Source organism: Capra hircus, chromosome 27 (assembly GCF_001704415.2).
Source record: "Capra hircus breed San Clemente chromosome 27, ASM170441v1, whole genome shotgun sequence".
NCBI classification, from domain to species: domain Eukaryota; kingdom Metazoa; phylum Chordata; class Mammalia; order Artiodactyla; family Bovidae; genus Capra; species Capra hircus.
In genome coordinates, this window is record NC_030834.1 from 14,559,344 (window position 1) to 14,586,570 (window position 27,227).

At 41.6% G+C, this 27,227-nt stretch overlaps 1 protein-coding gene across 1 annotated transcript in view; it reads right to left on the bottom strand.

The window, feature by feature from the left end:
* The window catches only part of UNC5D (unc-5 netrin receptor D), a 631,871-nt gene that overhangs the window by 238,525 nt on the left and 366,119 nt on the right, over positions 1-27,227 (bottom strand). The window contains exon 3 of the mRNA XM_018042118.1: positions 15,209-15,352. Coding sequence (XP_017897607.1) covers positions 15,209-15,352 — 144 coding nt within the window. The remainder of the gene's footprint in view (positions 1-15,208; positions 15,353-27,227) is intronic.

The window sequence follows — 27,227 nt, forward strand, 5'->3', positions numbered from 1 at the left end:
GACTATAGGTGGGGACTCCACAAGGCAATTATCGCTGTGGAAAATGTCAGAGGTTTGCTTTATCTCCAGGTTCCATAAAAGGTGACTTCTGTGTATTGATTATATTGATTTGGGCTATGTCAATACCCAAAGGACAGCCGAAGCAAGACCTAAATAGCACATCTGAACAAAAGTTATCAGGTGAAAACAGGAATTCTCTGTTTCTTTGTTTTCAAGGTATTAAATCAAATTAAAACAAAGTTAATACCTCATATTCTGTATCTTTACATCACGTTCTGCTGATACCTATGGGGACAAAATACTGGTAAGTTCCACCTTCTTTCTGTTTGAGAATACTATTGTTCTCCTGGTGGTTCTAATGGGAAAACTGAGCTTTAGGTGAATGTAGGAACAGCCACTGAAACAAGTGCTTTTTAAAAAAATTGAAGCATGGTTGATTTACAATGTCATGTTAATTTCTGCTAGACAGCAAGGTGTTTCAGTTACAGATACATACATATATATATGTGTGTGTGTGTGTGTGTGTGTGTGTGTGTGTGTGTGTGTGTACACTTAAAGAAATTCTTTTCCATTATGGTATATCACAGGGTATTGAATATAGTTGCCTGTGCTATATAGTAAGACCTTGTTGTTTATCCTATATATAATGGTTTGAATCTGCTAACCGCAATCTTCCAAACCATCTTTCCCCCACCCGCTTCCCTTTGGTAACCACAAGTCTTGAACAAAAGTGCTTTTGATGGAGAAAAAAGCAATGGGGGCCATTGACTAGACTCGTCTGCTCAGTTCTCAAGAAGCAGATAGCAAAGTGGCACTCCTTATCCTTCTGTAGACAGGATTCACCAGCTGTAGTGCTGCCTAAAACTCTCGTCCCCTACAAGCAGCACTAGAGCTTATCTTCAGCCCAGCATCCTGATGAGCGCATGAACACCAAACAAACTCCAAGGTCGATGGGACAGAGTTTTAAGAATAACACACAACAGAAGAATTTTTCCTGACTTTCCTGGGTGCCCTCCTAGCCCTCCCCCAGAAATGAGAAGGCTATGAACTAGCAGAGTTTAAGATGACATGACTTAGAAAGAACCTAATGCTTTCAATACTTACCATCTCATTGTAATTCAGTACCAGTACTACAGAGAGATGGAGAGGCAGGGGGCAAAAAAGAAGGGAGAAATAAAAAAGAAAACGCCAACCTAGCAGCAAGAAGAAATACATTTTTTATCCTGCATTTTTAGCATTTTGATTCTCCCTTTTCCCTAGTTCTCCCTGAGGCCTGGAAGGTCAATCAGGACAAGATGTGGCCACGTGTCTTAAGCCTGTAAATGCTGCAATAAGCCACTAACTAGCTAGCACTATGCTTTCTACTCGGGCCAAGTGAGTGGAAGAAATGAGAGTGGCGTTTTGCCTGACCTTAAATAAATCTTGCCCGAATAGGAAGGATCCAAGAGATCGCTCCAGCCAGATGCTGTTCACTTTGTTGGTAGCAAGCTCTATATTTCACATTAAGTCTTACAGAGAGACTAACCAATAATGCAGACAGAACTAAAGCTCACAATAAGAACTAACTACTCAGAGGTCTGGAGCACTCTCGCCAGGAAAGTGGAATGACAGTGGCTCTGAAGTAGTGACAACTAGGGGTACTTGAGTAATAAAAGAAGTCACCAGGGCTGACGCAGGGAAGGAGAGCATTTTGGGGCAAGGCAAGATAAGAGGAGGCTAGCTATTCCCATGGGGCCAGTATCATGGAACTTGGAAATCCAATGGGAGAGGTCAGCCAAGGGAAGAACATGATATGACTTGTATGTTTTGTTGTTTAAGTAATTTTTCTGGCTGCTGTGTGGAGAATGGCTTTTAGTACGGCAAGAAAGTGAGCAGTGAGATTATCGCAGTAAAGAAATAACCAGATGGGGGGAAGTGGGCAAATTCAGGATGTGCTGTGGACACAGAGGGGGCGGGACTTGTTGCTGGATGGGATGTAACTGAAGGAAATGGAAGAGTCAAGGATGACACCCAGGTCTTTCCATGAGCCCTGAGGCACCATTACTGAACTGGAAAATTTGGGGAGAAACAGGTTTGCAGCAGCGCTGATGGGGTGAAAACCAAGAGAGTTTTCTCTGGGACATATTATGTTGAGATGCCGACTAGATATTTGAGTGAATGTATCAGGGAGGCACCGAACAAAGTCATCAGAAGATGAGGTGTAAGGTCAGGGCCGAGGAAAACCAATGTATCAACAGACACTCAACTGTGTGGTGGCTCAGCTGGTAAAGAATCTGCCTGCAATGCAGGAGATGTGGGTTTGATCCCTGAGTGGAGAAGATCTCCTAGAGAAGGAAATGGTGGCCCATTCCATTATTCTTGTCTGGGAAATCCCATGGATAGAGGAGCCTGGTGGGCTACCATCCTGGGGTTGCATAAGAATCAGATGCAACTAAGTGTAAACAACAGACAGATAGTACTGGTGCTATGGAGTGAGAGATTTCACCTAGGGAAAACCTGTGGGTGAAGGAGAGACTTAAGGGTATTACCATACTTAGAAATGGGAAGAGAAGGAGGAATCTGCAAAGAAAACTTGACTTGCGGACAGTGGGAAGACAGCAAAATCATAAAAGCATTCCTGGACCCTACTCCTAGACGTTATGATTCAACAGATCTTGAACAAAGCCCAGTAATCTTTTCTTTTTTTTTTTTTAAGAGCTCCCTGTATGCTTCTCCTTGTAGGCTGCAAGTTTTAGGAGACACTCGACTAGAGGAAAAAGCTGGGTAGTTGATGCCAGAACTCAAACCCAGCTCTTATGACCTGTTAAAATGAGCTTGTCTAAATGTCATGCTTGTATTAGGACCCATCAAATGGTTAACCCCAGCTAGCGCTCTAGATGTTTCATCTGAAGTCAAAATTTTGGACGGGGGCATCCATACCATCTGCATTTTTTCATCTTCCACTGATTCCTGGGCCGAGGAGCATCTCCTGTCACCCTCATAACACTGCTTTGTCCTGGGTCAATGGAAGCAAATAAACTGACCCCTCCTATGTCTTACTTTAATCTGGTGATCACACTGACTCCATGAGCCATTTCTTCCTTCATCAACATCTCCACTCTTCCTTTGATACTGAAACTCCAACTAAAATTTTTAATTTATCTACTTAAAAATAACTGTAATATATAATGGAACTATGTGCAGTTTTGCACTGTAATTTCCCAAGTCTCCTGTAAATGTGCAATCATACTTTCATAATTAAAAAAAAAAAAAAAAGAAAAATCTCCACTCTTGGATTTCTCAGTGCCTCGTCATTTTTTTCCTTCTCTGTTTCCTCTCTGGCTCCCCTCTGTTCACTCCTTAACCACGTACAGAATTCTACCCATGGTCCACTGTTCTTTCTCTTCCGCAGCACTTGGGGATTTTGGGAGGAGGATGGAAAATGTGTAGTATGCGAAACCACTGAGAACTAAAATACCGCTTGCCTATCAGTAAACAAAGGGTGTTACAGCCACCAAACCACACATCACAGCTGCCTGAATGGTGAGCCCTGAGGGCATTCAGGATGGAAACGAAGGGCTGCCAATGCCAAGCCCATCTCGCAGCAACCACGGCAGGCACCCCCAGCAGTGCACCTGAGGAATCTCTGGATGAGAAAGCACAGGACACTGGCCCCAGAGAGCTGAGGAGCATATCAAAGGAATGGTTTCAATGACCCCAGACTCTTGTATCTTCCCATACGCTGAAAGGGCTTCCCTCCTGGCTCAAATGGCAGAGAATCCATCTGCAACGCAGGAGACCTGGGTTCGATCCATACATCAGGAAGATCCCCTGGAAAGGGGAATGGATACCCACTTCAGTATTTTTGTCTGGAGAATCCCATGGACAGAGGAGCCTGGTGGGCTACAGTCTGTGGGGTGGCAAAGAGTTGGACACAACTGAGAAACTAACATTTTCACTTTTCATACAGAGAAAAGCACTAAACTCCTTAACTTGAAATACTGGGATTTCTTTTTTTTTTTTTAATTTTCAATTAAAGGCTAATTACTTACAATATTGCATTGGTTTCTGCCATATATCAACATGAGTCAGCCATAATATACCCCTTCCTCTAGAACCTTCCTCCTACCTCCCTGAAGTTTTCTTTTGGTTAACAATAATCCTAAAATCATGGCATCTGGTCCCATCACTTCATGGCAAATGGGGAAAGAGTGGAAACAATGGCTGACTATATTTTGGGGGGCTCCAAAATCACTGCAGATGGTGATTGCAGACATGAAATTAAAAGACGCTTACTTCTTGGAAGAAAAGTTATGACCAACCTAGATAGCATATTCAAAAGCAGAGACATTACTTTGTCAACAAAGGTCCATCTAGTCAAGGCTATGGTTTTTCCAGGAGCTATGTATGGATGTGAGAGTTGGACTATAAAGAAAGCTGAGCACTGAAGAATTGATGCTTTTGAACTGTGGTATTGGAGAAGACTCTTGAGAGTCCCCTGGACTGCAAGGAGATCCAACCAGTCCATTCTAAAGGAGATCAGTCCTGGCTGTTCATTGGAAGGACTGATGCTGAAGCTGAAACTCCAATACTTTGGCCACCTCATGCGAAGAGTTGACTCATTGGAAAAGACCCTGATGCTGGGAGGGATTGGGAGCAGGAGGAGAAGGGGATGACAGAGGTTGAGATGGCTGGATGGCATCACCAACTCGATGGACATGAGTTTGAATGAACTCTGGGAGTTGGTGATGGACAGGGATGCCTGGCGTGCTGCAGTCTGTGGGGTTGCAATGATTCAGACACGACTGAGCAACTGAACTGAACTGAATCCTTTGATATTCTGATTACCTGGTATTTTGTTACAAAAACTTGTATATATCCTGGCTTCTCCCCTTGTCTCTTCAGAATAGTTTTCTGAGCATTATCTGCGATGCTGTGCCCTGGGCTTAAAGTTCTAAAAAGTTCCTGCCAAAGAAAACATAACTCAACTTTTAGGCTGTGCATCTTTCTTAGTCAACATCATATAAGACTGTTTTATTTTGATGTGGGCTATTTTTTAAAGTCGTACTGAATTGGTTACAATATTGCTTCTGTTTTATGTTTTGGCTCTTTGGCTGCAAGGCACATGGCATCTTAGCTCCCCGACCAGGGATCGAACCCACACCCTTTTCACTGAAAGGCAACTTCTTTACCACTAGACTACTAGGGAAGCCCAAGTCACACCATCTTAAGTATTTCAGATAAAAACCTGCTCCTCCTATCTTTCTGATGGACAAGGTCATTACTACCCTAAAGACCAACTACTTGCCAAATTCTAATGTTTGAGGCTGATCCCTGGGCTTCAGGCTCATAACCCAAACTGCTTGATAAAGACAGTTCATTGAACATTCCATGGGTTCAGTTCCATTCAGTCACTCCGACTCTTTGCAACCCCACAGACTACAGCACACCAGACTTCCTTGTCCATCACCACCTCCTGGAGCCTACTGAAACTCATGTCCATCGTGTTGGTGATGCCATCCAACCATCTCATCCTATGTCATCCGTTTCTCCTCAATCCTTCCCAGCATCAAGCTATTTTTCAATGAGTCAGTTCTTCACATCAGGTGGCCAAAGTATTGGAGTTTCAGCTTCAGCATCAGTCCTTCCAATGAATATTCAGGACTGATTTCCTTTCAAATGGACTGGTTCATCCTATATTCCATGGGTATATTCAGTGTGTATATATTCCATGGGTTCAGTTCAGTTGCTCAGTCGTGTCCGACTCTTTGCGACCCCATGAATTGCAGCTTACCAGGCCTCCCTGTCCATCACCAACTCCTGGAGTTCACCCAAACTCATGTGATGGTATAACTGTGTGGCTACTGGTTATAGTTTAGATGATCATTAGATACTTTTGAAATATTAGAAATAAAAAATAGAAATAAGAGAATACTGAAGTATTATAGTACTATTATCAGTTCAGTTCAGTTTGGTCACTCAGTCGTGTTCAACTCTTTGCAACCCCTTGAATCGCAGCACACCAGGCCTTCCTGTCCATCACCAACTCCCAGAGTTCACTCAGACTCACGTCCATCGAGTCCATGATGCCATCCAGCCATCTCATCCTCGGTCGTCCCCTTCTCCCCCTGCCCCCAATCCCTCCCAGGATCAGGGTCTTTTCCAATGAGCCAACTCTTTGCATGAGGTGGCCAAAGTATTGGAGTTTCAACTTCAGCATCATTCCCTCCAAAGAAATCCCAGGGCTGATCTCCTTCAAAATGGACTGGTTGGATCTCCTTGCAGTCCAAGGGACTCTCAAGAGTCTTCTCCAACACCACAGTTCAAAAGCATCAATTCTTCGGAGCTCAGCTTTCTTCACAGTTCAACTCTCACATCCACACATGACCACAGGAAAAACCATAGCCTTGACTAGACAGACCTTTGTTGGCAAAGTAATATCTCTGTAGTTCCCACATAACTTGATCAAAAACCAAACTCAGCATCTTGTTCTCCATAGTAGTTTCTTCTACTCTGTTCATGATCTCACTTCAGGAAATCACCATTCATTCAGTTACTTTAACCCCAAGTCTAGAAAGCCCCAAACCTGGGGTTAATTCCTGAAGGTCTACTTCACTTCTCCTCACCACTGCATGCAAGTAGCCACATGGTCATTTCATGTTCCTGTTATCTCCAATTTTCCATCCAGCAAAGTCAAGCCCCATCAGCAGTCCCATAGCTTAGCGCAAGCTATGTCTTGAGCTTTGCTCCCCTTTAAATCCCTGTGGCTGAACAACAAGGTGGGGCAGGGGTTCGAAGGTATGACCATATTACTGCCTGATTATGACATTGCAGTGGCCCCAGACCACATGGATGACTAAACTCTTAGCAGAGGATCCAAACATCCTCCACAATCCAACCTGCCTACCTCTTCTGGAAGCCCCAACTCCTTGTTTTCCCACATAGTTCCATGCAGTTTCCACACTGGTCCATTTTTCTGGGCTTACAACTCAAGCTCTCTCCTTCACCTGAACATAGGATCTTCAACTCAACCCTCCTCCTTTCTAAGGAATTAGCCCAGAAAATACACCACAGGACTTGAGGATTAGTAAATTATCCTTTGGGTGAGCTCCAAAAACACACTGTGCTTACTCTAGCCACACTCCCTTGAAAACGACTTGTGTATAAGTCTATGCTATTCACTATACTAGAGTATAAACTCTTCAAAGGAATGGAATTTAATGTATTGTGGTGCTATCTAGCAAAAGTGACAATTACTCATGGCTATCCAGCACGTTCACACCTTGGTTAGCTTTTTTTGACACTCAACAAATTTCTGGAATGCACGTCTTTGTCCTTACTTATCCTGGTAGAAGGATACTAAACTAATTTAACAATCATATCATGAGGCTCCAAAAGTCCTCAGAGATGGACAAAGATAAGTCATGTTTTTGTTTTGTGGGTTTTTTGGTTTTCTTTTGTTTGCTTATTATCTGTTCAGACTATCTGTCAGAAGGTTTCTTCAGTGGAGAAAATAAGAGCTGAATTGAAGCAAAATCTATATCCTCTTCATCTTAAACCTCTATGAGAAATGGCCTTTTAGAGAAATGGCCATTTTCTAGGAATTTTAAGGTTTATTTCATCAGAATGGCAGACTGAATTGTGATTTCCTAAAAAAAGGTGGTGGCCCTATTTCTGCAAATTCTTCTCAGTAAAATAATACTTGGCAATCAATGACATGAAGGAATGTTATTTGGTTGGGGGATTTTTTTTTTTTTCATCGGCCACAGTAGGAAATGCTATGAAGTCACACACTGCTATCCAGAAGTTCCCATCTTTAAGGTCGATGTACTCAGTTATGTACACATTAAGCAAAAGCGGCACAGTTTACAACAATTCCATAGAAATCACCCTACTCTACTCATAGAATCACAATCTCTTACAATTCAGTGTTACTCACACTTTCTACTAAACGCCCCTACTGGCAGAGGAGAATAAAGTCACATCCCCAAGGCATTTAGGGATAGAGCCTAAAAAGATGTGGCATGCCCAAAAGGGCTTTGAGGTTTCTAGTTGCATCTCCACAATTCAAGAAAATTTTTTCCATATTTGTGTTCATGTTTATATTTTACTGATCCAAAGGGAAATACAACTGATATTTCAGAAAGATGGACCAAGTTTATCTTGTAGTATCTTGTATCCCCAGGATACCCCATCAACATTCCTACACCAGGCTAGAATTTCAAGATATCTGTAGTTAAAAATGACCATTTATGTAAAACGGTCCTCAATTTAGCCTTGTCCAATGTTTCCCTAGGGTTAAATACAGATGAGCTATGTATGGAAGGACTATCACTCAAGTGATGCAATCTCCTCAGTCTAACTCATCAGGAGTGATTCATGGATTTGTCCCACTGCTGGTGATGTCAACTGTGACCACATGTTTAAGGTGGTGTACGGTGGGATTCCCTATTGCTAACTTACTAACTCCCTCCTTGTAATTAGTCAGTGACTTGTGGAGAAATACTTTCATGTTCAGTTCTAGAAACATTCTTTTACTCCTAAAACTTTCAGCCACTGATTTCAACATCCATGACACTTGTCTAAATCAATTAGTTTTATGACAGGTGCTCAATGATTTTCCATTTCCATCATTCCTTCTACATTTATTCATTTATTCTATTATAAAAGAGAGTTGTCTCCATTTATTTTTATATTCTTTTAAAAATATATCAGTGTAGATTCATGGATTCTTATTTAATAAGTTATAACCTTTACTATGATCTCTTTTGAGACTCAAATTGTCCCAGATTTAACCTGTCAAAGTCCTTTCGAGGTGACTGCTGTTTCTTTTTTACAAGTTCAATTTGAGGAACACTACACAAAATGACTGACCTTTACACTTGAAAAAATTCAGTGTAATGAACAACAAAGGAAGACGATGCAATTATTTGGATTAAAGAAGGCTAAAGAGACCTTGCAACTGAATGAAAGCCATGATCTAAGATTTTTGTTATTGTTATAAAGGACTTTCCAGAACAACTGATAAAAGATGAATAAGGTCTTTAGACTGGACAATAGAACTGTATCAATGTGAATTTCTTGATAAATATACTACAGTCATGTCAGAAAATGTGTTTTCTTACAAACATACAGTATTTAAAGTATTTAGGGGAAATGTATTTAGGGTAAAGTGAGCATCATGTTTGCAACTTAATCGTAAGTCAAAATACAAACCATCACTGTCTAATTACAAATACATCCACTGATAAACACAGAAAGACATGATCTCAAAGCCAATATGGCCAAATGATAACATTTGAAGGTTGTGAGTAAAGAGCTTAATGGGATTTTTTTGTACTACACTGTAACTTTCTCGAAAGTCTGAATTATGTCACAATACATTTTCTAAAAGAAACCGCTATTAGTCACCTGCTCACCCAATGCAGTAATTTCTTTTGCCAGTATCACCACCAGCAGACATACAGCCCTCGCTTGCTTATGTTCAGTTTGCAGGAGAATGTAGTCCAGGAAGAATGCTCCGGTATATGCACATTTCTAGTTGCTGGCTTGACCCCAAATATGCTATCTTAAAACTTAGCTCCTGTGATGTGGCCTCTGGCTTTGGAGGAAAAACAGAATAATCTTGTCTCCAGTTCCATATGGAGCCAGTTGGAATGTGTCCCTAGCCTTTAGGCCAATTAGTCCCTTTTTATAAAACCATTACACATACAAAGTGAAATCCTGAGTCATCACCATTACTGTCATCGTGGCTATTTCATGGGTGTGAAACAGAATGGTTGATTTATTGTTCTAATACTGATGGCGTGAAACTCTTGATTTTTGAACGAGGGGCCCACATTTTCATTTTGCACTCAGCACCACAAATTTTGCACCCAGTTCTGCTGCCACAAGCCTACGGGAGCACTTTGGTGTAAATTGGACACCTACGAGAACACGGTCTTGGCTATAAAACGGCCACAAGGAAACCCATCCCCTTCACTCATGTGGTTGCAACCACATTCTGGGGTGCATTTCTGTCTGGTGGGGTGCAGGCTGCATTTCAACGCCCATCCCCTTCCTTAGCTAGGTACTCTAAGCACCAGATAAACATGAAGATGCTTGTTTTATATTTAATTTTGCCATCAAGAGAGGGTTATGGACAGCTTTTAGCATGTGAAATTTTCATCAAAGCCATGAGGCTAAGATTCCTAACAGGTTTAACTGGGTATCTCCTCTAAGTTTTGAAAATCACCGTCTTGGACCTCCTTGGCAGTCCAGTGGTTAAGAATCTGTCTGCCAATGCAGGGAACACGGGTTTGATTCCTGGTCCAGGAAGATCCCCCATGCCATTGGGTAACCAAGGCCATGTGCCACAACTACTGAGCCCGCGAACCTCACCTACTGAAGCCTGTGCACCCTTGAGACCACGCCCTGCAACAAGAGTAGCCCCTTTTTGCTGAAACTAGAGAACGCCCATGTGCAGCAATGAAGACCCAGCACAACCAAAACTAAATATGTGAAAAAAAAATTTTTTTTTAAAGAAGATAACACCCTCTTCCACCAAAGCAAATAAAAACTAATACTGTTCTTGCTATGGAGCTGTGAAATGAGGTAGGGAGTTTCATAGCTTTTAAAAGAGATTCTCTAAGTTTTTCACTCATTCTTGGCACAACTGCATAGATATTTTAGGAAGAGTGTCTCCAATAAGCTATTAAAGTTATATTCAGGATCCATATTTTATAGATTCCTCTTTTAAAAAATAATCAACAGTGGGTTCCTGCTTCAATTTATCTCAAGCTGCCAACTTGCTATGTGACTGGAACAGGCCAATGTTTCTCTCAACCCCCAATTCTCATACGGCAGAAGAAGTTTCGGGTGTCAAGACGAGTTTGCCTGACCAAAGGGTTAATGACAGACGCCAAACATGTTGTAAGCAGATGAAGAAGAGGAAGAAAAACGGGAAGGAAGAGCAACGGCTAAGCAGCCAAATGTTTCCCCATGAAAATAAACAACTATGAATAATTGAATATTCCTTGTTTTGACAATCATCCAGCAGCAGAAGTAACAGACGCCACCACGGTCCGACTACCTCCAGCTCGACTGAGTCAGACAAACGAGAGGAGGCCCGTGGGAGATGCTCCCTGAAGACGGACTTCTGCCAACTTGGTGGGGAGAATGTGGCTAGGTTGTATTTATTTATTTACCTTTAGAAAAACACTTTGAAATGGAGCTTCAGCTACTTCCAGCCCTAGGCAGCTGGATGGGCAGCCAGCATCTCTCTGGCATGGGGTGGAATAATGAAGGAAAATGCAATGGTTTAAGACGATGGGCACTACAGCTACTAAAACAAAATCTGTACCAATCTTTTTGGCATACTAAGGAATAGCTCATGATTTTACGTAACTATATACACATATACATATATATAAATGCATTTATATATATAATATATATAAAGTATAAATATATATATTACATATATGTATTGTGTGTGTGTGTGTTAGTTGTTCAGTTGTATCTGACTCTTCGAAACCCCATGGACTGTAGCCCACCAGGCTCATCTGTCCATGGAATTCTCTAGGCAAGAATACTGGCATGGGTTGTCTTCCTGACCTAGGGATCAAACCCAGGCCTCTTGCACTCTAGGCAGATTCTTTGCCATCTGAGCCACCAGGGAAACCTACATATAGATTACATGTGTGCATATGTTGTTATTAAACTGCTCAGTCATGTTGGACTCTTCATGGCCCCATGGATTGTAGGCTGCCAGGCTCCTCTGCCCACAGGATTTCCCAGGCAAAAATACTGGAGTGGGTTGGCATAGAAATGGCAAGGTCTGGACATACTGAATCGTCTTAACTGAATCATCTACATTTTAACAGGAAATCAGCTGATTTGCATGCATGTTGAAAGTTTGAGAAGCCCTGTTCCTGGGCACACTGTCCCAAGGTTATACAATCATAGAATCACTTGGATAACCTCATATAAATACAGCTTCCCTAGTCCTTCCTCAGGTCTGGGTTAGAAGCCAGAAATCTGCATAATTAACTGATTCCCAGGTGGGACCATTTCAAAGAAAATATAAGTGACAGGAATAAAATAATAGTGTCTGTATTTTTTCCCTTGAAAATCAGATGATCTCTAAGTGATAGCATGCCAGCAAGCTTCCTGGTGGTTTTGTAGAGATAAGCTAACACGATCATGGCAAGACATCTCTCAGGTGAATGGCTCAGATGCCATGAAGGTTTTGCCCACTGCAGTTTTGAAACTGCTAAATTTTTAATGGAACATTGGTTAAATGCAGGAAGTATAAGAAGCTCTGATGTTGAACTACAATCGTTTAATCAATCATACAAAAATGATCCTAATTTTGCAAAGTCCCCTCAAGACAACTGTCATCAAATTCATAAGCTACATTCATATATCAAAATCTTTATTGAGCACATGAAGAGGCCTTTAGCACTTTAAAAACCAATCTTAAAAAAGAAGAAATATAGTGACAATTATATCAAATTTGGTTTTTCATTTATTGGGAATAAAAACTATCCTCATGTGCAATATGTTATTTGCTGGGAAATGCTTGCAAATAGCAGGCAGAAATCCCTTATTTCAACAAAACATGAAAGTTATAAAAAAAAATAAGAACTGTCTTTAAAAATTTTTTTTAACCCTTCTGCAAGTAAATCAAAAGAATTCTAAGCAAGGTCCTAAAGGCAGTTTTTCCCTCCACTTTTGATGCCATTAAACATAGTTAAGTTTCATTTACATTTTAATGTACACTGGTTCCCAAGTCAAATGCAATATTTAATGATAAATCATGTCTTGACTTGTATAAATAATTTCAAATAAATGAAAGAATCTGTCACTTGCTATACAGGAAGAGATTAAAAATATGTTTAAATATTAGAGATTATATTAAGCTAACTGCATAACATGGGCTTTAAAGATTTTCTTTTTTACTAAAAATCACATCTTTATTATAGTCATGTGTGCATATCCTGTACAAGAATGACCAAATGATTTTTTAATCGCTAGAGAGATTTGCAAGATTATTACCCCAGAAGTATCAGCTGACTCTAAAAAGTAGGCAGTGAAAAGAAAAGTGTTTTCCATTTTTTAAACGTTCTTAAATCCTATCCCACTTTCGAGAATTGGATACTTTGGGGTGGCCTCAAATGAAGTTTTAGAGTCTACATAGCCATAACCCACAGAAAAATTACTAAGGCACCAAAATGTAACTTAGTTCAATTAGTTTAAGTATTAACACACGGGCTAATGATGCTGGAGATACAGAGGATCAAATATGTCATAATAACTGATGCTTGATAAGAGTTAACTCTGTGTGAGGTATGATTTTAGACACTATAGTTATCAATACCTCTAACTCTTGTAACAACTCTACAAAGTCAGCACCCTTTTATCATAACATTAGATGCAGAGAGAAGAATCAATTGGCCCCCATCGCAACACTAAGCAGTGGATTTAGTAACTGGAAACCAACAGGACCCCAGTATCTGGGTTCTCAGCCACGAGGATACACATTCTTGAAACAGGAAATGCTCGGAGCAAAGGCCCATGTCTGAGAAGTGAGGGTGATGCGCAGAAGGTTAATGTGCTTAGAAGGACGGAGCACAGTGTATACAATCAAAGGCTGTGGAAGTTAACAAAAGATGGGTTTGAGCCATTCTCTGCCAAATTTTCTAAGGAGGGGGGGAACCTTTGGAGGTTTCTAGCAGGCACGTAATTGCCAGGAATGAATGAGCAAGTATGGAGGTGACAGTGTTTGGAGATGGACAGATTCATGAGCTGCTATATACAGGATATCATACATGTGGGGCTCAAGAGGCAGTAGTAAAAAGAAGGGGGCAGGTGATATGAAAAGGCAAAGGAAATGGAGGGAACTGGTGTTGAAATTCCCTACATGGTTTTGCTTCTCCTCTCTTTGGGCCCTAAAGGATAATCTGCTTCACCCTGACTAGGGTCCAATACCTTGGTGAGGCTGACCGAGGCCACACTAGGAGTGCAGAGCTGGGAAGAGTCTTAAGGAAGAATAAAATCAAACATTCCCTGTCTTAGCTGACCAGTCATAAAGTTATTTGTGGGCTGAAACAACCGCAGGTACAAGGAAAACGTCTCCCACGGCTCTTACATCAAAGAGCACAGCTTACAAGATGACCTCCTCCTCGGCCTCCAAGGGCCCAGTCAACATGCAGCTGAGAGCTTCCCAAAGTGTGAGGACAGTGAAGGTGATGGGCCTGTGCTGAGAGGGAGATTTCATTTCCCCAGAAACAGAAATGTCTCTGCAACGCACAATTTATTCTTATTCTCAAGCCCCAAACCATCCACATTTGTTATGAAGAACTCCTTGAGTCCTCAGATAAATGGCCCTTGACCTATATTCTTCACGGCACTCTCAAAAGCAGCATTCGAAAAGGTATTAATACAATAACAACAACTGTAACCATCTCTGGCCTCCTCTTTTGAGGGGCTGTGGCGTGGGCTTTTACACTCCTTGGCACAGGAGATATCAGGCGGACTCATTGGGGTGGAAGGGATGAAGACATTTAAGGAAGAGAGAGGAAGTTGTGTATTTCTAAACATGTTTGAGATGATGAAAACACTGATGCTAAAACGTGATGAAGAAGTGTTAGGCTCTTCTGAAAGGCAATCTTTCTTTCTTTCCTTTTTTTTTTTTTCCCCTCAAGAGCCTTTTTGTCAGTCCTGCTCGGGTCAAACAAACGCAGTTTTAAAACCCATTTCCATGTTTTAAGATTCAGAGGAAAGAGGTTTAACAGGAGGCTATAAAACTCCCTTAATCTTTAATGTCTTATTTTTGCAGATTTGCTGGCAAAGTACAGTAAACAGTCACTGCTCAACATTTCCCATCAATGCCCCCTGAACTGTGTCACTGATGATGAAGAGCAGAATCCATTTGCGTGGGTTTTTCTCTTTTCTTTTGTTGGGTGGAAACCATTTCTCCTGGTATTGTGGAGGCACCTGCATTTTGACAACCTAGGCAGAATCTCTGAGCCCAGCTCATTTGCTGATTGTCTTCCAGAGGGAATTCTCAAACATTAAAAACACAATTTTAAAAGAGCGGACTGATTAGAGGTGGAAAGAATTCTGATGGTTTCTTGCCGTCCCCTCATTTCCCCACTGTAGAAGCAGCTGGGCCTGTCCTAAGCCCCTCTATGAAAGGCTAGTCTGTGCCGCTACAGGACAAGAGGGTCACCCTGAATATACTCACAGGCAATGCGCACGGAGGCCTTCCTGCTCTTGGAGGTCCCCAGGTGGCTCCACGCCACACATTGGCACCAGTAGTCCTCGGGCCCGTGGAAGTCCTCCACCTGCTGCCTGGTGACGTTGATAAACACCTCCCGGACCTTCAAGCCTGCAGAGGAGACAGAGCCAGTCCACTGAGGCCGGTGTATTCCTCACAGAGAAAGTTAAGGCCAGCCCAACCTCTTCCTGTTAATTAAAACCATTCTGCTTTTAATCAAGGCGAGGTTTTAATTACTTTGACAATAATATATTACTGCTAATTAAATTCCAACAGCTGAGTAGGCTGAAAGAACAAGTGTAAAAATATTAACCAATGTGGTTCCCATACAATAGAATCGTTTTCACACTCCCTTGACACCATGCTTTCTTTTTGTTCCCCCAGCTCTTATAAACATTATTATTATTTTTTTTTTAATAGCGTATGGTTGACTTACAATGTTGTGTTAGTTTCAGGAGCACAGCAAAGTGAATCAGTTATACATATACATACATCCACTCGTTTTTAGATTCTATTCCCACATAGGTCATTACAGAGTATTGAATAGAGTTCCCTGTACTATATAGTAGGTTCTGACTAGTTACCTATTTTATATACAGGAGTATGCAAATATCAATCCCACTCTCCCAAGTTATTCTCCCCCTTCCGCTCTTTCTTGATGTAAAATCTACCATGAAGAATGTAGCCCCGAATTAATTGCTGGGATTCTAGAGACTAAAGAGACCTCAACAAGTCAGCCCCAGAACACAGTTCCAGGGGGTTCTAAACGCCCCCACCTCTGGGTATGGCAGGAGAGGGTCACTGTAGCCATGCAGCGTAGAATCAGGAGGGGACAGAGGTTATGCATGGTGAAGAGTCCAGGGAACCAAGGAAAAGCCAAAAACTCTAGACAGCACAAGGGATGCAGACAAGCTGAAATAAGTTGATCTTGAATGCTTGAGAACCCAGGAAGCAAGGTTCTTGGTGCAATGGAATGAGGAGGCAAATAGAAAGAGAAGCTTTTATAGAAAAAGGGGTGAAGACTACATTTAGGAAATGGGATAAACTAAGACCTGACCTTGTCATTTTTTCATTACTGTATCTTTGTATTCTCCATCTAATAGTCAAAAAGTTGGCCTGGTGCATCTTATTGGGGAGTGTGAATTTCTTCCAAACCTCTATCCAAGGACTATCAGCCTTCCTTTTGGGGGGAAAGGACAGCCACCTTGCATGAAGTGCTGAGGGGAAAAGGACACCTTCTTCGCTAGCATCAGGTAAACCATTACGAGCAGGAGAGCAGCCTTTAGAGTCAGCATGCTCTCCGCAGCCAGCGGTATGTGCCAAGCCTGTGCTCTGCCCTGGTATAGGCCGCATGGGAGAAAAAAAAAAAAAAAGCTTACTGCATCCCACCTAAGTGCCCAGCATCACTATAAGCCTTTCATCTGCTCACTCTTTATGTTTCTGCAGTGCACTGACAGAGCTGAGGCTGCTGCAGCCTCACTTTGCAGACCAGAAAACAGACCTAAGAGTCATTTGTCTGCAATCACAGTCTGTAAATGGAAGATCCAGGATTTGACCCAAACCGGGACTCTGCACAGGCCCCTCATTCAAATTCAGCTCAGTTCAGTTCAGTTCAGTTCAGTTCAGTCGCTCAGTTGTGTCTGACTTTTTGCGATCCCATGAACCACGGCACGCCAGGCCTCCGTGTCCATCACCAACTCCCGGAGTTCACTCAGACTCACGTCCATCGAGTCCGTGATGCCATCCAGCCATCTCATCCTCGGTCGTCTCCTACTCCTCCTGCCCTCAATCTCTCCTAGCGTCAGAGTCTTTTCCAATGAGTCAGCTCTTCGCATGAGGTATCCAAAGTACTGGAGCTTCAGCTTTAGCATCATTCCTTCTAAAGAAATCCCAGGGTTGATCTTCAGAATGGACTGGTTGGATCTCCTTGCAGTCCAAGGGACTCTCAAGAGTCTTCTCCAACACCACAGTTCAAACGCATCAATTCTTCGGCGCTCAGCCTTCTTCACAGTCCAACTCTCACATCCATACATGACTACTGGAGAAACCATAGCCTTGACTAGATGGACCTTTGTTGGCAAAGTAATGTCTCTGCTTTTGAATATACTATCTAGGTTGCTCATAACTTTTCTTCCAAGGAGTAAGTGTCTTTTAATTTCATGGCTGCAATCACCATCTGCAGTGATTTTGGAGCCCCAAAAAATAAAGTCTGACACTGTTTCTACTGTTTCCCCATCTATTTCCCGTGAAGTGATGGGACCAGATGCCATGATCTTCGTTTTCTGAATGTTGAGCTTTAAGCCAACTTTTTCACTCTCTTTCATTTTCATCAAGAGGCTTTTTAGTTCCTCTTCACTTTCTGCCATAAGGGTGGTGTCATCTGCGTATCTGAGGTTATTGATATTTCTCCCAGCAATCATGATTCCAGCTTGTGCTTCTTCCAGCACAGCGTTTCTCATGATGTACTCTGCATAGAAGTTAAATAAGCCTGGTGACAATATACAGCCTTGACATACTCCTTTTCCTATTTGGAACCAGTCTGTTGTTCCATGTCCAGTTCTAACTGTTGCTTCCTGATCTGCATACAGATTCCTCAAGAGGCAAGTTAGGTGGTCTGGTATTCCCATCTCTTTCAGAATTTTCCACAGTTTATTGTGATCCACACACAATAAATTCAGCTCGGTCCTCGTATTTCAGGTACTTACATTTAATTATGGAAATAAGACTGATGCATGGTATATTTCAAGAAACTTTGGGTGCATAAGTAGGCTTTTTCCTTTATGTTCAAAAGGAATCCAGGGGACAGAACCCTGACAACAGTTAGTCTAAAGGAGCCAGAGACCCTTGGTGGAGGAGGTGGAATTTGATTATTCCCTGGGTGCTGGTAGGATTTAAAGAACAAGAATGGAGGTGAACTAGTCAGTCTGGGGAAACTCTGCCTTCCACTCAACCAATGACATGTTATTTATAGTGTGTGATGAGAGCGCTTTAGGGTCACATCAGCCAGCATGTACACAATTTGAGTGAGACTTTTTGAGTTTCTGAGAGGTACCATACATAGAAAATCATCTTGAGGACAGTTGATCATTCACATCTTTGTTTGCACAGGGCACAGAAGCACACCTTTCACCTTATCAGAGATTTAAGTCCAGAAAGCCATCTCCTACATCGAACAGGAAAGAAGCCTTAGAGGGATTTCAATTGTTACTGCTGTCACTGCTTTTCTTTAATTTGCACTTAAATAAAAGAAGTGGGAATGAACAGACCAGGGCAAGGAGAAGGCAGAGCTAGCAGGTGAAGAGACTGAGAGAGCAAGTAAGATTACAAAAGAGTCTGTGAGGGCAGAAGGCATACTGGAGTCTGCCGTTCATACTGGGGATTTGAAAGTTAGGCTGAATAAACAAAAATAATGAACAAGGCTGCAGAGAAGAGGACTTGTTTTATATTTCCTGGTTTTGATTTGAGGCAAATGGTGGAGGATCTACTTTGAGCTGTGCAATGGAGGAGTTCAGTTCAGTCCAGTCACTCAGTCGTGTCCGACTCTTTGCGACCCCATGAATCGCAGCACACCAGGCCTCCCTGTCCACCACCAATTGATAAGCTTTCTACAATATTTCTATGAATAAAAGACTTGCCTTTCTAAGTTTTTCTAGACTATACCAAGAAAAAAGCTACTGAAACGGATAGTGAACTTTTTCTTAAGCAAAAGGAACATCCGTGAAAATATTTATAAATTAGCTTGATTTTACTTTGTTTTCTAATAACTAACATTTGAATACATTGAAAGGTGATTTAAGTAATTTATTACTTGTAGGTGGATCCCTTTCATAAAATGGATGCCAAGAGTCTAGTTCTCAAAATTACCTTCTCACTTTCCTTATCTTCTCTGTTTGTTCTAAATGGGTAAAGCGCCCCTTTAGTTGGTTTGCCTTTTCCTGAACTCTAAAGAAATATACAAACTACATTCTCAATGAGATTATTTGTATTTAGTATTATAAAGTTATATATAAAATTACGCGGTTTCTAATGATAAAGAATCTAAATCTTTGGCATCTCTTCAGAACAACTCTGAAGACTTGAGTTCAGTATGTTTCTAAAGAAAATGAAATGATGTATTAAACATGCTATTGTACTCCAACAACACTTTCAGTTCAGTTCAGTCGTGTCCGACCCTTTTCGACCCCATGAATCGCAGCAAGCCCGGCCTCCCTGTCCATCACCAACTTCCAGAGTTCACTCAAACTCATGTCGATTGAGTCGGTGATGCCATCCAGCCATCTCATCCTTTGTAATCGCCTTCTCCTCCTGCCCCCAATGCCTCCCAGCATCAGAGTCTTTTCCAAAGAGTCAACTCTTCACATGAGGTGGCCAAAGTACGGGAGCTTCAGCTTTAGCATCATTCCTTCCAAAGAACACCCAGGACTGATCTCCTTCAGAATGGATGGGTTGGATCTCCTTGCAGTCCAAGGGACTCTCAAGAGTCTTCTCCAACATCACAGTTCAAACGCATCAATTCTTCGGTGCTCAGCCTTCTTCACAATCCAACTCTCATATCCATACATGACCACTGGAAAAACCATAGCCTTGACTAGATGGACCTTAGTTGGCAAAGTAATATCTCTGCTTTTAATATGCTATCTAGGTTGGTCATAACTTTTCTTCCAAGGAGTAAGTGTCTTTTAATTTCATGGCTGCAATCACCATCTGCAGTGATTTTGGAGCCCAAAAAAATAAAGCCTGACACTGTTTCTACTGTTTCCCCAGCTATTTCCCATGAAGTGATGGGACCAGATGCCATAATCTTCGTTTTCTGAATGTTGAGCTTTAAGCCAACTTTTTCACTCTCCTCTTTCACTTTCATCAAGAGGCTTTTTAGTTCCTCTTCACTTTCTGCCATAAGGGTAGTGTCATCTGCATATCTGAGGTTATTGATATTTCTCCCGGAAATCATGATTCCAGCTTGTGCTTCTTCCAGTCCAGCCTTTCTCATGATGTACTCTGCATAGAAGTTAAATAAGCCTGGTGACAATATACAGCCTTGACGTACTCCTTTTCCTATTTGGAACCAGTCTGTTGTTCCATGTCCAGTTCTAACTGTTGCTTCCTGACCTGCATACAGATTTCTCAAGAGGCAGGTCAGGTGGTCTGGTATTCCCATCTCTCTCAGAATTTTCCACAGTTTATTATGATCCACACAGTCAAAGGCTTTGGCATACTCAATAAAGCAGAAATAGATGTTTTTCTGGAACTCTCTTGCTTTTCCCATGATCCAGCGGATGTTGGCAATTTGATCTCTGGTTCCTCTGCCTTTTCTAAAACCAGCTTGAACATCTGGAAGCTCACGGTTCACGTATTGCTGAAGCCTGGCTTGGAGAATTTTGAGCATTAGTTTGCTAGCATGTGAGATGAGTGCAATTGTGCGGTAGTTTGAGCATTCTTTGGCATTGCCTTTGAGATTGGAATGAAAACTGACCTTTTCCAGTCCTGTGGCCACTGCTGAGTTTTCCAAATTTACTGGCATATTGAGTGCAGCACTTTCACAGCATCATCTTTCAGGATTTGAAATAGCTCCACTGGGATGCCATCACCTCAACTAGCTTTGTTCGTTGTGATGCTTTCTAAGGCCCACTTGACTTCACTTTCCAGGATCTCTGGCTCTAGGTGAGTGATCACACCATCGTGATTATCTTGGTCATGCAGATCTTTTTTGTACAGTTCTTCTGTGTATTCTTGCCACCTCTTCTTAATATCTTCTGCTTCTGTTAGGTTCATACCATTTCTGTCCTTTATCAAGCCCATCTTTGCATGAAATGTTCCCTTGGTATCTCTAATTTTCTTGAAGAGATCTTTAGTCTTTCCTATTCTATTGTTTCCCTCTATTTCTTTGCCTGATCACTGAGGAAGGCTTTCTTATCTCTCCTTGCTATTCTTTGGAAGTCTGCATTCAGATTGTTATATCTTTCCTTTTCTCCTTTGCTTTTCGCTTCTCTTCTTTTCACAGCTATTTGTATGGCCTCCCCAGACAGCCATATTACTTCTTTTGCATTTCTTTTCCATGGGGATGGTCTTGATCCCTGTCTCCTGTATAATGTCACGAACCTCCATTCATAGTTCATGAGGCACTCTGTCAGATCTAGTCCCTTAAATCTATTTCTCACTTCTACTGTATAATCACAAGGGATTTGATTTAGGTCATACCTGAATAGTCCAGTGGTTTCCCCCACTTTCTTCTATTTAAGTCTGAATTTGGCAATAAGGAGCTCATGATCTGAGCCACAGTCAGCTCCTGGTCTTGTTTTTGCTGACTGTATAGAGCTTCTGCATCTTTGGCTGCAAAGAATATAACCAATCTGATTTCAGTGTTGACCATCTGGTGATGTCCATGTGTAGAGTCTTCTCTTGTGTTGTTGGAAGAGGGTGTTTGCTCTGACCAGTGTGTTCTCTTGGCAAAACTCTATTAGCCTTTGCCCTGCTTCATTCCATACTCCAAGGCCAAATTTGCCTGTTACTCCAGGTATTTCCTGACTTCCTACTTTGGCATTTCAGTCCCCTATAATGAAAAGACATCTTTTTTTGGGTGTTAGTTCTAAAAGGTCTTGTAGGTCTTCATAGAACTGTTCAACTTCAGCTTCTTCGGTGTTACTGGTTGGGGCATAGGCTTGGATATCCGTGATACTGAATGGTTTACCTTGGAAATGAACAGAGATCATTCTGTCGTTAAATCCGTGTATCCAGGTGTGAGGTGGGGTAATTGATATGCCTGACTTCCCCTGTCATCAAATGAGGAGACTCAGAGAGAAGACATTTGGCAATCAGCTCTCACTGAAGAAGCATTCAATAAGTCAAAAATCTGTTCATGCTAAAAAGGAATTTATATACTCAGGTCTCCCACATTTTAGTCAGATTCTTTACCAGCTGAGCCACAAGGGAAGCCCAAGAATACTGGAGTGGGTACCTTATCCCTTCTCCAGTGGATCTTTCTGACCCAGGAATTGAACTGGAGTCTTCTGCATTGCAGGCAGATTCTTTTTTAAAAATTAATTCATTTATGTATTTTACAATATCATATTGGTTTTGCCACACATTGACATGAATCTGCCACGGGTGTACATGTGTTCCCCATGCTGAACCCCCTCCCACCTCCCTGCCCATCTAATCCCTCTGGGTCATCCCAGTGCACCAGCCCCAAGCATCCTGTATCATGCATCAAACCTGGACTCGTGATTCATTTCACATATGATATTATACATGTTTCAATGCCATTCTCCCATATCATCCCACCATCGTCCTCTCCCACAGAGTCGGATAGACTGTTCTATACATCTGTGTCTCTTTTGCTGTCTTACATACAGGGTTATCGTTACCTTCTAAATTCCATATATATGGGGATTCAGGATGGGGAACACGTGTATACCTGTGGCGAATTCATGTTGATGTATGGCAAAACCAATATAATATTGTAAAGTAATTAACCTCCAATTAAAATAAATTTATATTAAAAAAAAGATTTTCAGTAAAAAGTAAATTCCATATATATGCATTAGTATACTGTATCGGTGTTTTTCTTTCTGGCTTACTTCACTCTGTATGATCGGCTCCAGTCATCCACCTCATTAGAACTGATTCAAATGGATTCTTTTTAGTGGCTGAGTAATATTCCATTGTGTATATATACTACAGCTTTCTTATCCATTCATCTGCCGATGGACATCTAGGTTGCTTCCATGTCCTGGCTATTATAAACAGTGCTGCAATGAACACTGGGGTACACGTGTCTCTTTCAATTCTGGTTTCCTTGGTGTGTATGCCCAGCAGTGGGATTGCTGGGTCATAAGGCAGTTCTCTTTCCAGTTTTTTAAGGACTCACCACACTGTTCTCCTCTGGACTAGTTTGCATTCCCACCAACAGTTTAAGAGGGTTCCCTTTTCTCCACACCCTCTCCAGCATTTATTGCTTGTAGACTTTTGGATAGTAGCCATTCTGACTGGCATGAAATTGTACCTCATTGTGGTTTTGATTTGCATTTCTCTGATAATGAGTGATGTTGAGCATCTTTTCATGTGTTTGTTAGCCATCTGTATGTCTTCTTTGGAGAAATGTCTGGATTTTTTACCAACTGAGCTACCAGGGAAGGCCTACATATATATATATATACGTAGAGAGAGACAGAGAGAGAGAAATACACACATACACAAATTATATATCATCACTGTGTGGTGTGCTTAGTCATGTCTGACTCTTTGCAACACCACAGACTTTAGCCCGCCAGGCTTCTCTGTCCATGGGATTTCCCAGGCAAGAATGCTGGAATGAGTTACCATTCCCTTCTCCAGGGGATCTTCACAACCCACTGATGAACCTGTGTCTCTTGTGTCTCCTGGATTGGCAGGCAGATTCTTTACCACTGTGTCACCTGTGAAGCCCAAAGTATATACACATATATATACACACACACATATATATATATGTACATATATATATGTGTGTGTATTATATAAACACTTATTTTTAGTTTCTCTATCTTTTAAGAATGTCTAAACCCATCAGCTTCCTCTAGGTTGCAAATGAAGATAAACACCATCTTAAAATGGTTCAAGGTCATGTTTATAAAGCAGACAATTTCCTATCCAAACCTTAAAACATGCTATGAGTTAACCTAGGCATCGTGGTGCTTAAAGGGTACCTGGGGCCTGTTTTAATGAGACAGAGGAAGACACTCAAGACACGGAGTAAGTTTACACTCACAGATCCCTAGAAACAGGAGGCACATCACCCAGGGCTCCACGGGGAAGCACCAGGGTCTGTCAGGAGGCAGAGGGGTTGGGAGACAGGGGTAAGAGACTTTATTGCAGTTTCCTTGGGAAGAACTGGAGAGGCAAGGTAAAAAGATTTAGAGTTGGTGAGTTTGCTTCCTGTTAGTGGACTCTGGGAGAGAATGGCTGTTGCTACTTGTCTGGTACCTGGTCCCAGGTTAGGGCAGGAGAATAAGAGTTTAATAAAAGGAATATTGGGGGTAAAGCTCTGTATCTGTTGGTTTGCTTATGAAGGACATGCTTACAGGTGAGTCATTTGTATCTCTAGGAATGAGCTATCCCTGGGTAAGACATTCCCTTGAAGATCAGCGAGACCCTGAGATGTCAGAGAATCAAATACTAAACCTTGAAAACCACAGTTAGTACACATGGACAGCTATACATTTGCTTTGGAAAGCAGACAGTCGGCCACAGACCCCCACAGTGAAGGTCATAATTGATCTCACCCCATACATGTCAGGAAGGCTTGCAACCTCTCATTCAGACTAATCACAGCTGAAAGGGGAATGCTGAAGTCATGATTTCAGCATTACAGTACCTTGGTTTCAAGTCCTTCAAAGAGGCTCCCCCGTGGGTTTGGAGAAGTGGAATGACTATCAACCAACTATTTCCAAACACAGTATGCTTTGGAAGGTAGCATCGGGGTGTCAAGGCTTCTTTAAAAGCTATAACTTCGCAATCTACTCACCACCCCCTCCCCCCCCAAAAATAGTATAGCATCTCTCTGGCTTAGGCTTTTTTCTTTTTTCCTAACATGAGGTCTTTAGCTTTGTGAAACCATCCCCTGTAGGAAAACTAAAAATAAAACCACCATATGAGTCAGCAATCCTACTGGCACAAGTGGGGAAATACCCTGAGGAACCTATAATTCAAAAGGACACACGTACCCCCAGTGTTCAATGCAGGACTGTTTATAGCGGTTAGGACGTGGGAACAATGTAAATGTCTGATGACAGATGAATGGATAACGATGTGGTGCAAACATACAGTGGAATATTACTCAGCCAGCAAAAGGAATGAAAAAGAGTTATGTGTGCAGACATGGATGGACCTAGAGTCCGCCCTATAGAGCGAAGTAAGTCAGAAAGAGAAAAACAAATAACTGTATATGAATGCATATATATGAAACCTAGAAAAAATGGTACCAATGAACCCAATTCAAAGCACGAATAGAGACAGAGATATATAGAATGGACGTGTGAACACAGTGGGTGAGGGGAGGGCAGTCTCAATCAAGAGAGTAGCACCTTCACATTTACACGTGGGATCTCTACGAGGACCTTTGAAGGGCAGGAGGCCCAAGAGAGAGGAGATACATGTCTACTTAGGGCTGACTCACTTATCATACAGCAGAAACTAACAACACTGTAAAACAACTGTATTCAAATTAAAAAAGAAGGCCACAAGTGAATTAGGTAACCTCCCCTCTCTCACAAAGTATAGTGTGCTCTCCATACCAGGCCTTTTTCCTCTAACATGAAATATTTAGCCTTGTCAACTATACCCTCCAGGAAAACCCTTGGGAAATTGCAGTTTGTCTCCATTATACTTTTCTCCAGCATAACAAAAAACATTTCATAAAAGTAAAAAATTAAACAGTGTATACTCTCATGAAGTGAAGTGAAGTGAAGTTGCTCAGTTGTGTCTGACTCTGCGACCCCACGGACTATAGCCTATCAGGCTCCTCCATACATAGGATTTTCCAGGCAAGAATACTGGAGTGGGTTGCCATTGCCTTCTCCAGGAGATCTTCCCAACCCAGGTACTGAACCCGGGTCTCGTGCATTATAGGCAGACACTTTACCGTCTGAACCACCAGGGAAGAGTATGTACACTCTCATAAACCTTCACTATTGTTCTCTGAGTGATATTGTGTGTGTGTGTGTGTGTGTGTGCATTAATAAAGTGCTTCCCAGTATACTACCCAAAGCAATTTACAAATTCAATGCAATCCCTATCAAGCTACCAGCCACATTTTTCACAGAACTAGAACAAATGATTTCAAGATTTGTATGGAAATACAAAAAACCTCGAATAGCCAAAGCAATCTTGAGAAAGAAGAATGGAACTGGAGGAATCAACTTGCCTGACTTCAGGCTCTACTACAAAGCCACAGTCATCAAGACAGTATGGTACTGGCACAAAGACAGACATATAGATCAATGGAACAAAATAGAAAGCCCAGAGATAAATCCACACACATATGGACACCTTATCTTTGACAAAGGAGGTAAGAATATACAATGGAGTAAAGACAATCTCTTTAACAAGTGGTGCTGGGAAAACTGGTCAACCACTTGTAAAAGAATGAAACTAGATCACTTTCTAACACCGCACACAAAAATAAACTCAAAATGGATTAAAGATCTAAATGTAAGATCAGAAACTATAAAACTCCTAGAGGAGAACATAGGCAAAACACTCTCAGACATAAATCACAGCAGGATCCTCTATGATCCACCTCCCAGAATTCTGGAAATAAAAGCAAAAATTAACAAATGGGATCTAATTAAAATTAAAAGCTTCTGCACAACAAAGGAAAATATAAGCAAGGTGAAAAGACAGCCTTCTGAATGGGAGAAAATAATAGCAAATGAAACAACTGACAAACAACTAATCTCAAAAATATACAAGCAACTTCTGCAGCTCAATTCCAGAAAAATAAACGACCCAATCAAAAAATGGGCCAAAGAACTAAATAGACATTTCTCCAAAGAAGACATACGGATGGCTAACAAACACATGAAAAGATGCTCAACATCACTCATTATTAGAGAAATGCAAATCAAAACCACAATGAGGTATCACTTCACACCAGTCAGAATGGCTGCGATCCAAAAATCTGCAAGCAATAAATGCTGGAGAGGGTGTGGAGAAAAGGGAACCCTCCTACACTGTTGGTGGGAATGCAAACTAGTACAGCCACTATGGAGAACAGTGTGGAGATTCCTTAAAAAATTGCAAATAGAACTACCTTATGACCCAGCAATCCCACTGCTGGGCATACACACCGAGGAAACCAGAATTGAAAGAGACACATGTACCCCAATGTTCATCGCAGCATTGTTTATAATAGCCAGGACATGGAAACAACCTAGATGTCCATCAGCAGATGAATGGATAAGAAAGCTGTGGTACATATACACAATGGAGTATTACTCAGCCGTTAAAA